Genomic DNA, 13,306 nt, shown 5'->3' with positions numbered 1-13,306 from the left:
CCCTCAGCACAGCAGCAGAAATGCTTTGTCAGTGTATTTGTGACAAATTAATTATAGCAATGGAAAATCTCAGTGGAAATGAATATTCAAAAAAAAAAAAAAAACAAAAAAAAACCCAAAACTTTTTAGCTTGTTGACTTCAGGGAATGCATTTCTGGTTCCAAAGCTCTGTGTGTTCCTCATTAGCTCTCCCCCTCCCCCATCTCCTTTCAGAAATGATGAGAAATGGGCCGATTTTCAATCAGCCTGGGGAGCGGCTTCTGAGGTACAGATGGGTGATGCTGGGCACCCAGCTCTCAGAAAATGTGCTGGGATCACTGCACTGCTGCTGACGGCTGGCTGCCACCATGCAGGAAGATGTTGGCGTGGAGTTATCTTAATGCTGAAGGAGTTCCCATTGCTATTTTCTGGCCTTCATGGCAGGTGGTGCAATTCCTAGGCTCCCATCCGCAGACCTCCCTGCCCCGGCTGGGCTGAGTGCTTGGTTGGACTGGATGATCTCAGTGGTCTTTTCCACACTCCGTGTGTCTAGGAAAGCACTGCAGGGGCTGGTGGCTGTGGGGCAGGGCGATGGATGCCCAGCACCACACTTGCCCTCACTGCTCTGCCCTGCCTGGCCCAGGAGCACCTGTGAGGGCTGCACCTCCATCCTCCAACCCCACAGCGCCTCAGCTAACAGGCTGCCGCCTCGTTCATGGCCTCCACTTAATTAAGAAGTTGAATTAATAAGTAGCACGGGCTGCTTAATTAATAATTAATTAATCCGTGGTTAATAAGGCCATCAGGAATTAGCTCAGAAGGGAATTGTTTCAATAGATTGAGGTGAAATGAGGAGGTGAGAGCGGCAGCACCCAAAGCCACGGGTGATGCTCTGCAGAGCCACGTCACAGCAATACTGCATGGGGATGGGCTGTCCCCTCCCTGGGAGCTCTGCTCTGGTGGAAGGGAGGGAGGAAGGGAGGGAGAGGGGTGTCACACTGAGCAAGCAATAAAAAAGGGAGGATCTGCTACAGAATACACTCCAAACCTGTCTTTTCCCTGCGATCACAGTGCGGTTGGGTTGGAAGGAATCTCACATCCCCCAGGCCCACCCCTGCCCTGGGCTGGCTGCCCCCCCAGCTCAGGCTGCCCAGTATCCACCCCCAGCCTCGGGCACACGCAGGGTTGGGGCACCCACAGCTCTGGGCAGTGCCTGACCACCCTCACATCTAACCTACACCTCCCCTCTTTCAGTTTAAAGCCATTCCCCCTTGTGCCATCACTATCAGAAAGTCGCTCCCTCTCCTGCATGTAAGCTCCCCCAAGTACTGGAAGGCAATGTTGATGTTTTCTTCTCATTTTGATACAGTAAATGTCTTGTTTCTATATTAATATTGATCTCAAGGTGTGCATACATATGTATACACGCCGCATTAAAAACGCTCATGTTATCATGTAACATTTCAGATGCAGCTCAACTGAAGCAGGTGATTTCTCCTTTGGTTTGAAATTTCTCATCCACGAACCGCTCTGAAATCTCAAACAAAACAAGAAGTCAGAGCTGCCATTTCCCACACAACAGATGCACTGCAACGATGGAGGAAAAGCAGGTTTCGGTTATTTTTGTTGACGGTAACTTCTGCTCACAGAAGGGTTCAGGGAAGATTTTGGGCGTACCAACAAAAATAACAACAAAAAACCTTCACATTGTGTAATGATCGTTATTTTCATTTATAGTGCTGTCATTTCTGTTGCCTGAGCACATCCACTTGTAGTTCACCTCCATTTAACCACTCAGCACGTGCAGCACTCATTTGGCACCTGGCTTTGTAACGCCATCGGTCGCAGTCCCAGTGGCCCTTTAGGGCACTGTGGTGACCCCAAATCCAACAGCAGTGCTCAGGATGAGCAAAAAGCCATCTCCTCCTCGGGGCAGCTTAAGAACATGTTCTGCAGAGCTGAGGGCAGTCAGAGCCCTTCTTTCCCAGTGCTGTGCTGTGCTCTGCAGCCCACGGTGCTTACAGACGGGGGAGGGAGCGGCGCAGGGCTGAGCACACCGTGCTCCCACCCACCCGAGCAGCTGGGAATTGCAAACATCGTTACAAATTCCTGTCCAGTGAAAAACTGCATTTACTCATCCAAAACAAATGCGCGGGCGTCTCCACAGTCGAGGAGGGTAGGTCCTGTTTTGGAGCACAGCCATCCAACTCAGGCTGCATGCACGCTGCCTGCCTTTGTGACCTTTGGAGGAAGCAGGGGCTTGCAGATGTGCAGCTCTGGACACTCTTTATTCCCTTTTCTGTAAGGAGGAAAGCTCAGTGCAGCTGTTCCTCACCAGCACTGGTACACAGCACACAGCTTTGCTGACCTGAATGCATTGGCACATCTCCCCAGCACCCCCTTCATCTCCCCTGGAAAGCATGAACTGTGCAAGACTTGCAGGCTGCCCTTGTGTGGGGAGTAATTGAATCAGGAAATAGGAAATATGAGGCAGGAGAGCTTAGCTGTCATAGTACAGAAACAATTAAACGCATGAAATGTATCGTAATGATATAATTAAGGCAAAATTCTAATCTTCCATTAGCAGGGGCATGAAGTATTGCGAGCGCATCGCTGCAATGAGGGAACCCTTTGTTACGCAGCTTTATTAAAAAGCATCAAAGTAAAAGTGGATTATCGGATCCTCAGGAGAATCTCTGATGCAAAATTCCTTTCGAACCAACCTTGATGACAACAAAATTCAGCTCAGCAAACAGAGGGGAGAAAACAGAACCCTCCTCCCTGTGCAGCTCCTGGATGGTGCCCCATGGTGTGCTGACAGCTGCTGGAAGGGGCCTTGGCAATGGCACGTGGATGGCTTCCTCCACCTACATCACCCGCTCCGTGGGGAAAAGTCAATTAGCAAGAATCATTTGTTTCGGAATGCTGTGGTCGGAGGGAAGCATTAGTTCAGAAACATTAATTTCTGGACAAATGTTTACAATTAAAATGCAGTTTTGGTTCCACTCAAGTTCCACACTGCCATCACCAGCTCAGCCAGGGCTGGAGAGCAGATGGGCATCTGCAGGAGATGCACGAGGTGGGGGCACTGTGTGGGGGCACCGGGCAGTTCTGCAGCTGAACTGTGCTGCAGAGAGAGCAGAACCAGCAGGGCAGCTCAGGCAGCTCTGAATTACACAGACTGGTGAATATAGAAACTTGTTTGGGCATCTACAGTAAAGTCTATCCTGAAAAAGGTAAACAGAAGTCCAGCTTCATGCCACTCTTACAACATTACTGTAAATGGAGTGATAGCTAGTATTTCTTTGTGCATAGGAAGCCCGCTGCCAGCCATCCTGCCCCGGCGCAGGATGATGAGGAAGCTCCCCAACATCCTGTTTGCACAGCAATAACCCAGAACAGGGCTCAGGGTTCAGCAGGGAAGCACACAGCCCTCTGCTCCTCCCTGAGCTTCTCAGTGCCCTCCCCAGCTTGTATTTAGCTCTGCCCTGCCCGGATACTGTGGCCAGGGGCACCGAGTCCTCCTGCTTTGTCTGGAGTGAATGTGTGCTCATGGATGGCATCATCCTGCATGATAACACCACCAACGAATGGATGCCCACCTGTGCTGGCTTTGCCCCATCCACCCATCACCACAGTGGTCTCAGCAGTGCTTTTCCAGCCCAATCACATCCTGTGGCACAAGGAAAGAATTATTTCTGCTTCTCTCTGGTCCAGCAGAACTGTCATTCAAAGACCTGAGCTGAGAGCAAAGTGCTCTGCCATGCAGAGGGGAAAGAGTTGGCTGGAACGTGCAGATAAAATACACTGCTGTGAAGTTTGAAGTTTGGATACTTTGAAGTCAGATTTTGCACCTTTCAGTGAGCGGAGCTGGGGGTGCTGCAAAAAGGCTCAGTGCTGGGAGGGCAGGACAGAGCTGAATCTGATTCCTGAAGTCCTATTGCATTTGCAGCACTAAAATCTGTTTAAAACCAAAGCCTTTGCCCCTCGCAGTTCCCAAACTCACAGAATTGTTTCTTCTGCTGAGCAAATGGCAACAACAACAAAAAGTTAAAAATAATCTTGTGCCAATCAGCCGTGCTGCAGTGTCCCTGGCTCACCCCATTAGTGCAGGAAGGTAGCTTAGGAACAGCACTCTGCCCATTCCCACGCGCTGCGCTGGTTGGGTTTTTTGCTTTTTCATTTTTAAAAAAATCCCCTTTGGAAAAGGTGGTTTTATCTGAGTTCCCATTTTCTGTGGGAAGACGTTGGTTCCAGCCAAAAATGGGAAAAAAAACAACCATCATTTCGAAAGAGTGACTGAAAACCAAAGCTGTCCCTCCCCAGGGAAAGGCGCGGGTGAGCCGGGCTCCAGGAAGGGCAGAAAGGGGCTCTGGGATGGGATGAGGCTGTGGTGCTCCAGGAGACCTTTGGCTTTTTGGCACAATGCTCAGAGCCAGTTGAATGACTCCCTTTGTAATGTCTCCCTGAGACATCAGTGTGGGGTCTGGGCTGAATGCTCGGCCCTGCGGGCAGTGGAGGCGTGCTCTGGGCCGTGCACATGGTTGGGATGCACAGGACAGCCTTCCCCGAAGGTGGGAACCCAGCCCTGCAGAGCCCTGCTGTGGGATAAAGCATCGCATGGACTGCAAACGCCTTAAAAACTGTATTTATCTCCAGCATTCATGTAAGCTGTTCAGTTGCTAAAAGGAGGGAGAAAGTTTCTGCTCATTTACAGCAAGATTTAGAGGAAAAAAGGCTGACAGCTGGCATGTGGTACAGGGACCTAATGCTGGCTCATGGGGCACTGCTGAGCACTATGCACCCACAGCTCTGATGGCACAGCTCTGTGGCATCTCCACATCCCACAGCTGCCCAGCATGGCCAATGGCCCTGAGAGTGCAGGGCTCACTGCTGCATCTTCGTCTCGAGGGGGACACACACTGCACAGGGCAGGCAGCTCTACAGAACATCCTCCAGAGATACACAAAGAAAACCCCCTGCAAACAGTGACGCTTCCAACCATTTTAATGTGATGGCTGCCGTGTGACTGCAGTCTCAGGAAGAAAAGTCACACACATGGTTGGTGCTCAGGGTGTGAGCCCACCTGCACTGTTCTCATCCACTGATGGTCACTCAGGTTAAAGCTCTGACCGTCGGTGGTACCATCTGAGGGGTGGCTGCGCTTCTTCTGGGAGGAAAGTGGCAGTGCTGGAGCTCAAAGCAAAAGGAGCTGAGGTGCACAGCAAAGAGCAGCACAGCAAAGAGCAGCACAGCAAACAGCAGCACAGCAAACAGCAGCACAGCACGCTGCGCCTGCACAGCGCCGGCTGGGCCGAAGGATGCTGTGCAGAAGGGGGAGCACAAAAATACCCAAACCTGAGAATATTCTTTTTCCAGTATTCAAAAAGAAAATGGGAAGAGCTCCTTAGATGACGTTGCGTTGGCGAACTCTGGTTTTAGGGTAACAAAGCAAAAGGTGAAGGCAAATTGTCCAAAGTATTGTAAAATTTATTGTATAAGTATTGCAGCTTTTAGAATGACATATAATTGCCACTATTGGTTACTGTTACACAATAAGCATTTACAACAGAATTTTGTAAATTGGCATCAGAGTACATATTCATACTAAACCAGCAAAATATAGGTAAGTACTGCATTGCATGTGCGGTCAATAGTTTACAGAAGTTTAAACTTGAACAGAACTCGGGATGCAGGACTGCCCATAACAAACTCCAAAGCCAAAGCAATGCATCTGGAAGGCTGAGGAAAGATGAATACCATGAGTGTGTCTGTAAGGCAGGCAAACCAGGACTGTAATGCTGTCCCTTATGGGCTTCTATAGCACAGCAACAATTTGAAATGCCATTTCTGGAAAACGCTTTTGTTTTGTGGTAGCATTGTGTTGTACACAGAGAATGTCTGAGTGAAACAGAGAGACTATGAATTCATTCTGTCCTCAGCCAGCACTGCTGGTGCTACACACCTGGAGGCAGTCCTTGTCTCATCCTTAGTGAAAACACTGGGTTTCTATTTCTTTAACACGGCAGTTAGTGCAATGTAGAGGTTGTACACACATATGGAAGGTGAGGGCTCCAGAAATCAGATGGATTTCCTTATGCCCTCAGTTAAGATACCTCAGTGAGGCTGAGTCTCACACCAGCGGGCTGTGGAGGGGACCAAAGCCTCAATGAAATGCACTGCTCATTGCCATCCTCATGAGAAAGCCACGTTCGTTCTGGTGGCACGCTCAGGATGCTGTTTGCCATACTGTACCCTAAGGAAATCCCTCAGATTAATGAACCCTTCCAAAGACAACACGACTCCTACAACTCTGAGCAAAAAGGCTGAGCTGCGACAGGAGGCTGCTGAGCACTGGCCATGATTTATTTCTCCTGCTTTTGTCACAGTAAGTCACCTGGGCAGGGCCTGATGTTCCCTCTGCTGCAGCTGTGGGATGCGAGAGCAGCTGTGGGCAGGTCCTGCATAGAGACCAAAGGGAGACAGAGTGCATGGCCAGCACCCGGCCATGGAGGGACTGGGGGTGGGAGACGTGGACCCCGAGGCAAAAATAACATTAAAGAGAAATAATAATGACAACAATAATAAAGAATCATCAGCGTAATTCAAGAGCATGATTTCTAAACATCCATTCAGAACTTGGGAGTTCATCTGGGCCCCAGATCTGGTCCTGCATTGGAAACACAGGGTGTGCAGGGCTGCAGGATGCGGAAAGGAGCCGGGCACAAGGGGACAAGTCGGCTGTGCTGAGCTGGGCTGGGCTGGGGCTGCACTGGGCTGGGCTGAGCCCCATTCTGGCAGCCCATGGCAGTTCCAGGGGTGTGTGGGACATGGGCTGACGGCAGTGCTGCAATGGCAGTTTGGTGCAGGTGAGCCATCCTGCTGTAAGCTCATTCCACGCCCCACACGGCAAAGGAAAGCAGAGCCAGTAACTCAGCAAAGGGATCAAGGAGCTGCGGGATGCTCGGGGTGAGGTCTGTGAAACTGAAGTTTGCATTGGGTGAGGATGGGGAGGGAAAAAAGAGAATTAAGTTGAAATCCCTAGGCCTGACAGAAGACCTGGAGCCGCTCTGACTGCACAAAGCCAACACAGCACCGCTCAGTGCCCACCGCCCAGCAGTGCCTCTAAGAACCCCGGCTGCTCCGTGCCGGACCACGATGCACATCCCACCCCACACCCACTGAGGTAACCATTTGGTTTTTGTAGCAAACACACGAGTTAAGCTCACAGAACAGAACACCCCCCGGAAACAAAACCCAACCACACTATGCACGCGTTTTGGCTCAAGAGGGCAGCAGATATTACAGATGTCTTTTGGTTGGTACCTCACGTCCAACAGCAGCTGTGGTTCCTGACCCACGCCATGGGCAGGAGTGCCCAGGTGACCCAGGCAGCATCCTCAGCCCATGGGGGGACAGCTGCCCTGTGCATGGCATGCAGAGCAGCACTGCTGGGTGGTGATGCCCAGGATTCCCTTCTCCCCTCTTGAAAAAGGGAGCGATGCTGCTTCTTTCATAAGGCACTAATAGATATGTTACATAAAGATACGTTTTCATAGACTCACTTCGCGCCTTCCTGACACACTCAAGTCGCTCTCCTTTGCGTTTCTGGTTGTTTCTTTTGTGGTTTTGCATGGCTGTAAAGCTGGGAGGACCCCGAGAGCTGCGGAAAAGTGCTCTGAAGGACTGAGAGAATACAGGATTTATTAAAAAAAAAGCAAAAAAAAAAAGCAAAAAAAACCCACCAAACTTCAAGTTCAGTTATTCTCAATCTTCATCAAAATACATATAAATATCGTTCAAACCGTCACAACTTCAGAACTGTTCTCATGTACTTTTCTTTTTCAAGTAATAGAAGAGTTGCTTAACAACAACTTATTGCCTTTATGTCTTCCACGTTTGTCACTGCTGGGCAGCACCCTGCAGGGAACGGCCCCACACCTCCCAGCACCGGCATGGAGAGCAGTGGGACGGACGGCTCCCGGAGCTGAGCTGAGGGCAGCGTGGATCTGCAGGCAGAGGGCCGAGCAGGTGCTGCTCCCAGTGAAGAAATCTTCCAAGGAGGTAAAGGGTTTTTGCTTCTAAAGCATCGAGCCTATTCGGTTAGCTTTTAATTGACACATCATAGGAACTCGCTCCCACCCATCATGCCTCACACCTATCTAGTGGGGTAAGAAAGCAAAAAACAGCACTGAGTGGAGGCAGGAGGGGCTGCAACCCCAGTGCTGGGAGCGGAGCGCGGCCCCACGCAGCACAGCAGTGCAGCGATGGCAGCCCTGCAGCTGCAGTCCAGGTCTGGCTCTGGGGGGGGCACAGCCGCTCTGCTGCTGCTCCCACACCTGCACGCAGGGCCCTCCAGGCTGACATTGAAAGAAATAAACCGAAAACCACTTTGTTCCTTCAGACACAGAAGTTTATTCTCATCCCCGCTGCCACCCCCCCCTCCAAAAAGTTAGAGGTTGTCCAAAAAAAAAAAAAAAAAAAATCAAGTAATTTCTGCCTGCTTCTGCGCCCCCCCCCCAACCCCCCCCTCCGGCAGCAGCCGGGCCCCCCCACAGCCCCACAGCCCCACAGCTCGGCTGCAGGGCACCGCAGCGCCCACAGCCCCACTCACTGCTCCTCCTGTGGACAAACATCCCTTAACAGTTGCATGGTAGACATGATAGAGGCTTTGACCAACACAAGCACTGACATATTTATATTAAAAAATAGTGCAAAATTTCAACATTTATATAAATAACTCTAAACCCCTGCTTTTGATTTTTTTTTTTGTTTTGTTCTTTTTTTTGTGTTTTTTTTGTTTGTTTGTTTGTTTTTTACAACGTCATACACGCTTTTTGAGTTGGCACTCAAAAAATTGCCATTTTTCTTCTAGTTCAGAAAACAACTTTTTTTTTTTTTTTTTTTGAATAGGCCTCTTCTAATACAAAAATACTCCTGCTCCTTACACATACACTTTTCTCTTATTCTTAATATATATTTATATATTTATATTGCAGATCTTTAAACAAAACGTTTTTTTGTGCAAATATTTTGTCTTTAAAGTTAAGTGAAAGAACCAAACGGAAACAAAAAAGCATTCACACACAGCTCAACTAGAAACAAAACCAAAAAAAAAAAAAAAAAAAAAAAAGACTACAGTTGTTTTCTTTTTCCTTTTTCAACGTCTAGACACAGCTCAATAAAGAAATGTTTCTGCAAGCTTTGTGGGCTTGTGCATTCAGACCAGACATAACAAGTAAATATTTATACACGGAGAGATGGGGAAGGGCTTTTTTTTTTTTTTTTCCTTTGCTCATCTTCCTCAGCTCCCAATCCCTCTCCTTTTTCCTTGCCACCAGAAGTGCAGAGTGTTTCACCGACTTTGCTTTTTTTCTCCTTTTCTTTTTCTTTTTTTTTTCTTCTTCCTTTTTTAAAAGGGGTGCCCTTTCTGTTTCTCTTTCTCTTTGTTCCACGCCGTTGTGCTCTCAAGGCCATTGATTTGTGAGGGATGGAGTCTGCTGCCCTCCAGCAGCGAGGGCACCCCGCTGTTGTTCTGCTGGTGCTGGTAGAACGTGGCTCCAGGGTAATGCCCGATCACCTCGCTGTAGGTGGGCGGCGGGCCCTCCATCCTGCCATTGCTCCCATAGCAGGTCGCGCTGATGCCAGAGTTACTGCTGGGGGGGCACGGCCCCCCGTACACCGAGTTATCTATCAAGTCACTGTCGAAGATGGTTCTGTTGGGGGGCGCGCGCACCGACTCCCTGTTGAGCTCCATTTGCTGCTCGGGGTCGCGCAGCTGCAGAGTGCAGGGTCCCTGGTACGGGGGGGGCTCCTCGCCGTCCGACAGCGAGATGGTGGGGGGCAGGTCGATCTCGTGCTGCAGGTAGGGGTAGGTGGGCTGGAACCTGTTGAAGCGGTCCCGCTGCAGGAAGGACGGCACCGCCAGGCGCTCGCTGGGCCGCGGGGTGTAGATCTGCTGCTGGAGGGGAGAGAAAGAAACAAGAAGGAGCGGCGGGATGTGAGGTGCGGCCCTGGGGCGCGGGGACCGGCGGCACGCAGAGCCCAGGCTGTCCTCACCTCAGCCATCCCGCTCCCCGACACAGTGCTTTCCGACGGCCACAGGCTGCCCTCCTGCATCGGGAAGGAGAAGAGAGGTTGGCGTCAGCACGGCTGAGCAGTGCCCCCTCACCCCGCTTCCCCCCACCCTGGGACAGGATGGGAAGGGATGGGCACGCCGCCCTTGGAACGCCGCTCCTGGCAGGGCTTCCCTCCCTTCCCGTCCCATTTAGGTCTGATAAATCAAAATGAATGATGAGTGCCAGCAGCATTTTCCAGACTGCGGGCCTCCCCCTCCCAGCCATGCCCACCCCGTGGGTTCCTCTCCAGACCCCAGCCGTGTTTTTCAATATGTGATTCATGAGCCATGGGTGATTCACGAGATATCAGCAAATGCTCCATGAAATAATGGCGAGATTGAGAAAAACAGAAAACCTCACACCCACATTCTGATGCAAGCAATCAAGAAAACCATGGGAAAATAAAGACAGTTAAGCGAATACTTAAGCTTAATCTTGACTTGGCTATAAAGAATACATCCCTAGCAACAGCGTGGCTCTACAGCATTTCTTCCCCAAAGGGACCAACAGCCCCTTGTTACAAAGACTGAGGAGCTGAGGATCTGTTCATCCTGGCACCAATCCCAGTGCTGCAACCTGTACCTGGGACCCACAGCCCCTGCATGGAACACCCACAGCCTGCCCACATGGCCTTACAGCCCCAAACAAACAAACAAACAAACACGGCCTCCTTCCATTGGTAGCTGATATTGTGAGCATACAGTTCACTTCTACATTTCTGCCCCGGGACCTGAAGTATTTAAATATTGCTAATATTCATATATATTGCAACACTGCTCCAGGAGAGAGAGCAGGAGGAAAACAAACCTGGAGGGCTCATAAATTCATCTCTGCTGGCTGGCACTTCCCAGCTGTGAGCAGGTGAACCTCCAGGGCTGGCACAGTCAGACACCTTTACCACCAGTGGAAAAAAAACGGCCAAGCCCCCTTCATATTTCCCTTTTAGGATGAAGTGTCCCATCCAAAGGTCACTCTCCACGTCTTCCCAGGGATGTCCAGGGATTTCAGCTGTCTGGCAGCAGCCTGCCCCTCGCCCAGCCCTTCGGAGCCATCCCAGCCCTACAGAGCACAGCCCAGAGCACCTTGCAGTGCTCACCTGCTGCCCTAAACACAGCGTAAGCCCCGTGTTAACGTCTCCACAGAACCAATGAACAAACCCCAGTTTTTCCCTTTTTCTTCATTTTCCCCAGTTTGGGATACACTTCTCACCGGATATGCAGCCCCATCAAACTGTTTCTGAAATAACTGCACATCCACCTCAGAGTGGTCCTGCTGCCAGTGCAAGGAAAATGGTGATCCATACCAAAAGGAGATGCCCCAATACCTCCCCCTGCTCGGAGCCCCACTCCGGCTGCAGCCCACAGTGCCGTCCCTGTGCTGGGCAAGGCAGCAGCACCACACTGCACAGCCCCAGGATGCACACAGCTGTTTACACAGGCACCGACTGTTTAGTCTGGGCTGCTCTAAGCTACTCCTTGCCTGCAGGCACCGTCTGCATTCAAATTCCCCCAGCAGCTGAAGGAGCTGCAGGCTGCAGGGCAAAGCCTGGCCAAGCGGGATGCTCAGCACCATGCCTGCCTCCTGTGCTCCCAGAGAGCTCCCATCTCATCTTCCTGAGTCAAAAGCAGGATGAAAACTGCCAGAAACCAACAGCCAGAGGTGAGCAAACCCACAGACACAGAGCATGTCCCCAGCCCTGGTGCCATGGGACGGCCACCACCAGGCCCCCTGCATGGCCAGGCTGCCCCTGCACAGTGCTGCACCCCATTTGGGACCTGAATTCATCTCAGCAATGGCTGCACCCCAAAAGCTTTGTTTTCTCAGAATGGAAGTTGGGTCTGATGAGCAACATGGCTGTGAAAGCCTCTGTAAGTATTCCAGGACTCATTCTGGAACCTCAGACTTCTTTCTGATTTCATTTTACAGCTCCATCAGACTTCACAGAACCTATTGCTTCAGTTATGCCAGAGCAGAGTGACACAGATTAAATTTCTGAGCTGTCTTTTCCATTTTGTCTTAGGAGGGTCTCTATGCTCCAGAGGCGCAGGGACAGCGCCGTTCTTATTGAAAAAAAATACATATATTTTCAGTCACATTTCTTGAAGAAAAATAAAGATACCTGTTACAAGGAGACAGTTTAAGAAATAGAACAGATAGGACTGTGATGCACAAACAGGTGCAAAGCAGGAATTCCTTGCTAGCACAAATCACATTAAAAAACCCCACCTTCGGGGAAATGAGTTTCTCCTTCAGTTGTAATTTTTGAGCTACAAGAACTAAAAAAGACAACTGCTGCACATCTTGCAGTACTCTGACCATGGGATGAACTACTTTAATATTTTAAAAGATGAAAAGCGTGTTTGTAGCTCCAGTGCCTGTCTGGTCATGACAGCAAAATGAAGTTTGAGATGTAAAAAGCCCAACACCAGTTCAGTGCAAGTTTAATGGCTCACACAAGCTGGTTCTGAGCCGAGCAGTCACTGCACACAGTCAGACTGCAGCAGCTCTCCCCAGGAAGGTGTGCTGTGCTGAATCCCAAATGAGCTGCCTTGAAGGTTGTTATCATGGCTGATGCCACTGTGAGACCTCGAGGGCTTCTCGTGCCTCCAGGAGGGCTCTGGGGACACGCAGGAGCTTGGCCCCTCACCTCGCTGTGTCAGGGCAGGGAAGGATCAGAAGAGGGAGAACAATAAATGCCCCAAATGGGGGTCAGAGAAAGGCTCAGAAGGCTCCGCGCCCTCATGGAAGTCTGGCACTCATCTCTTTCCAGGTTAGCCTTCTTTCTTCTTCTTAAAGAAAATAAAAATAGCCAACCTGAAAAAGGCTTGTCCTGACATACAGTATGCTGACACGATGCAGAGTGGTTTGGTTGAGCTTGGGGCTTTCCCAGCATTCCTTCCCAACAGGCATCTTCCTCCAGCAGGAGAGCAGCACAGCGCAGGGACAGCGATGTGATGGGTACCACAGGCTGAGCAGCCTTCAGCAGTGCCAAGCTTATTAAACCTGATGGCAGAGCTCTGCTCTCTTAAAATGAAAAAAAAACAAAAAACCACAGTACTTGATCGTTTTCCTGGTTTTGCTAGAAAGGAATGCAGCCCTGCAGAGACCAGGACAAGGCAGCAGTGCCTGCTAAGCCTGCCCTGCACATCTGGAGACAGGAGCTTGGAGCAGTGACCTTGAGAAAGCCGTAGTGTTTAAAAAGCTTTAAG

At 50.3% G+C, this 13,306-nt stretch overlaps 1 protein-coding gene across 2 annotated transcripts in view; it reads right to left on the bottom strand.

The window, feature by feature from the left end:
- Positions 1 to 8,513: 8,513 nt before the first annotated feature.
- Positions 8,514 to 13,306, bottom strand: part of PMEPA1 (prostate transmembrane protein, androgen induced 1) — a 31,028-nt gene continuing 26,235 nt past the window's right edge. The window contains exons 3-4 of one of the 2 annotated variants that reach the window (XM_031616565.2): positions 10,039 to 10,092; positions 8,514 to 9,937 (exon numbers count right to left, since the gene is read on the bottom strand). In XM_031616565.2, the coding sequence (XP_031472425.1) occupies positions 9,392 to 9,937; positions 10,039 to 10,092 (600 nt within the window). In that variant the 3' untranslated portion in view covers positions 8,514 to 9,391. Of the gene's footprint in view, positions 9,941 to 10,038; positions 10,093 to 13,306 lie in introns of both variants that reach the window. The other variant, XM_031616555.2, reaches the window with a different exon arrangement.

This window comes from Phasianus colchicus, chromosome 17, assembly GCF_987193195.1.
Source record: "Phasianus colchicus chromosome 17, bPhaCol1.hap1.1, whole genome shotgun sequence".
Lineage (NCBI taxonomy): Eukaryota > Metazoa > Chordata > Aves > Galliformes > Phasianidae > Phasianus > Phasianus colchicus.
This window is presented reverse-complemented; position numbering and strand designations above follow the sequence as displayed.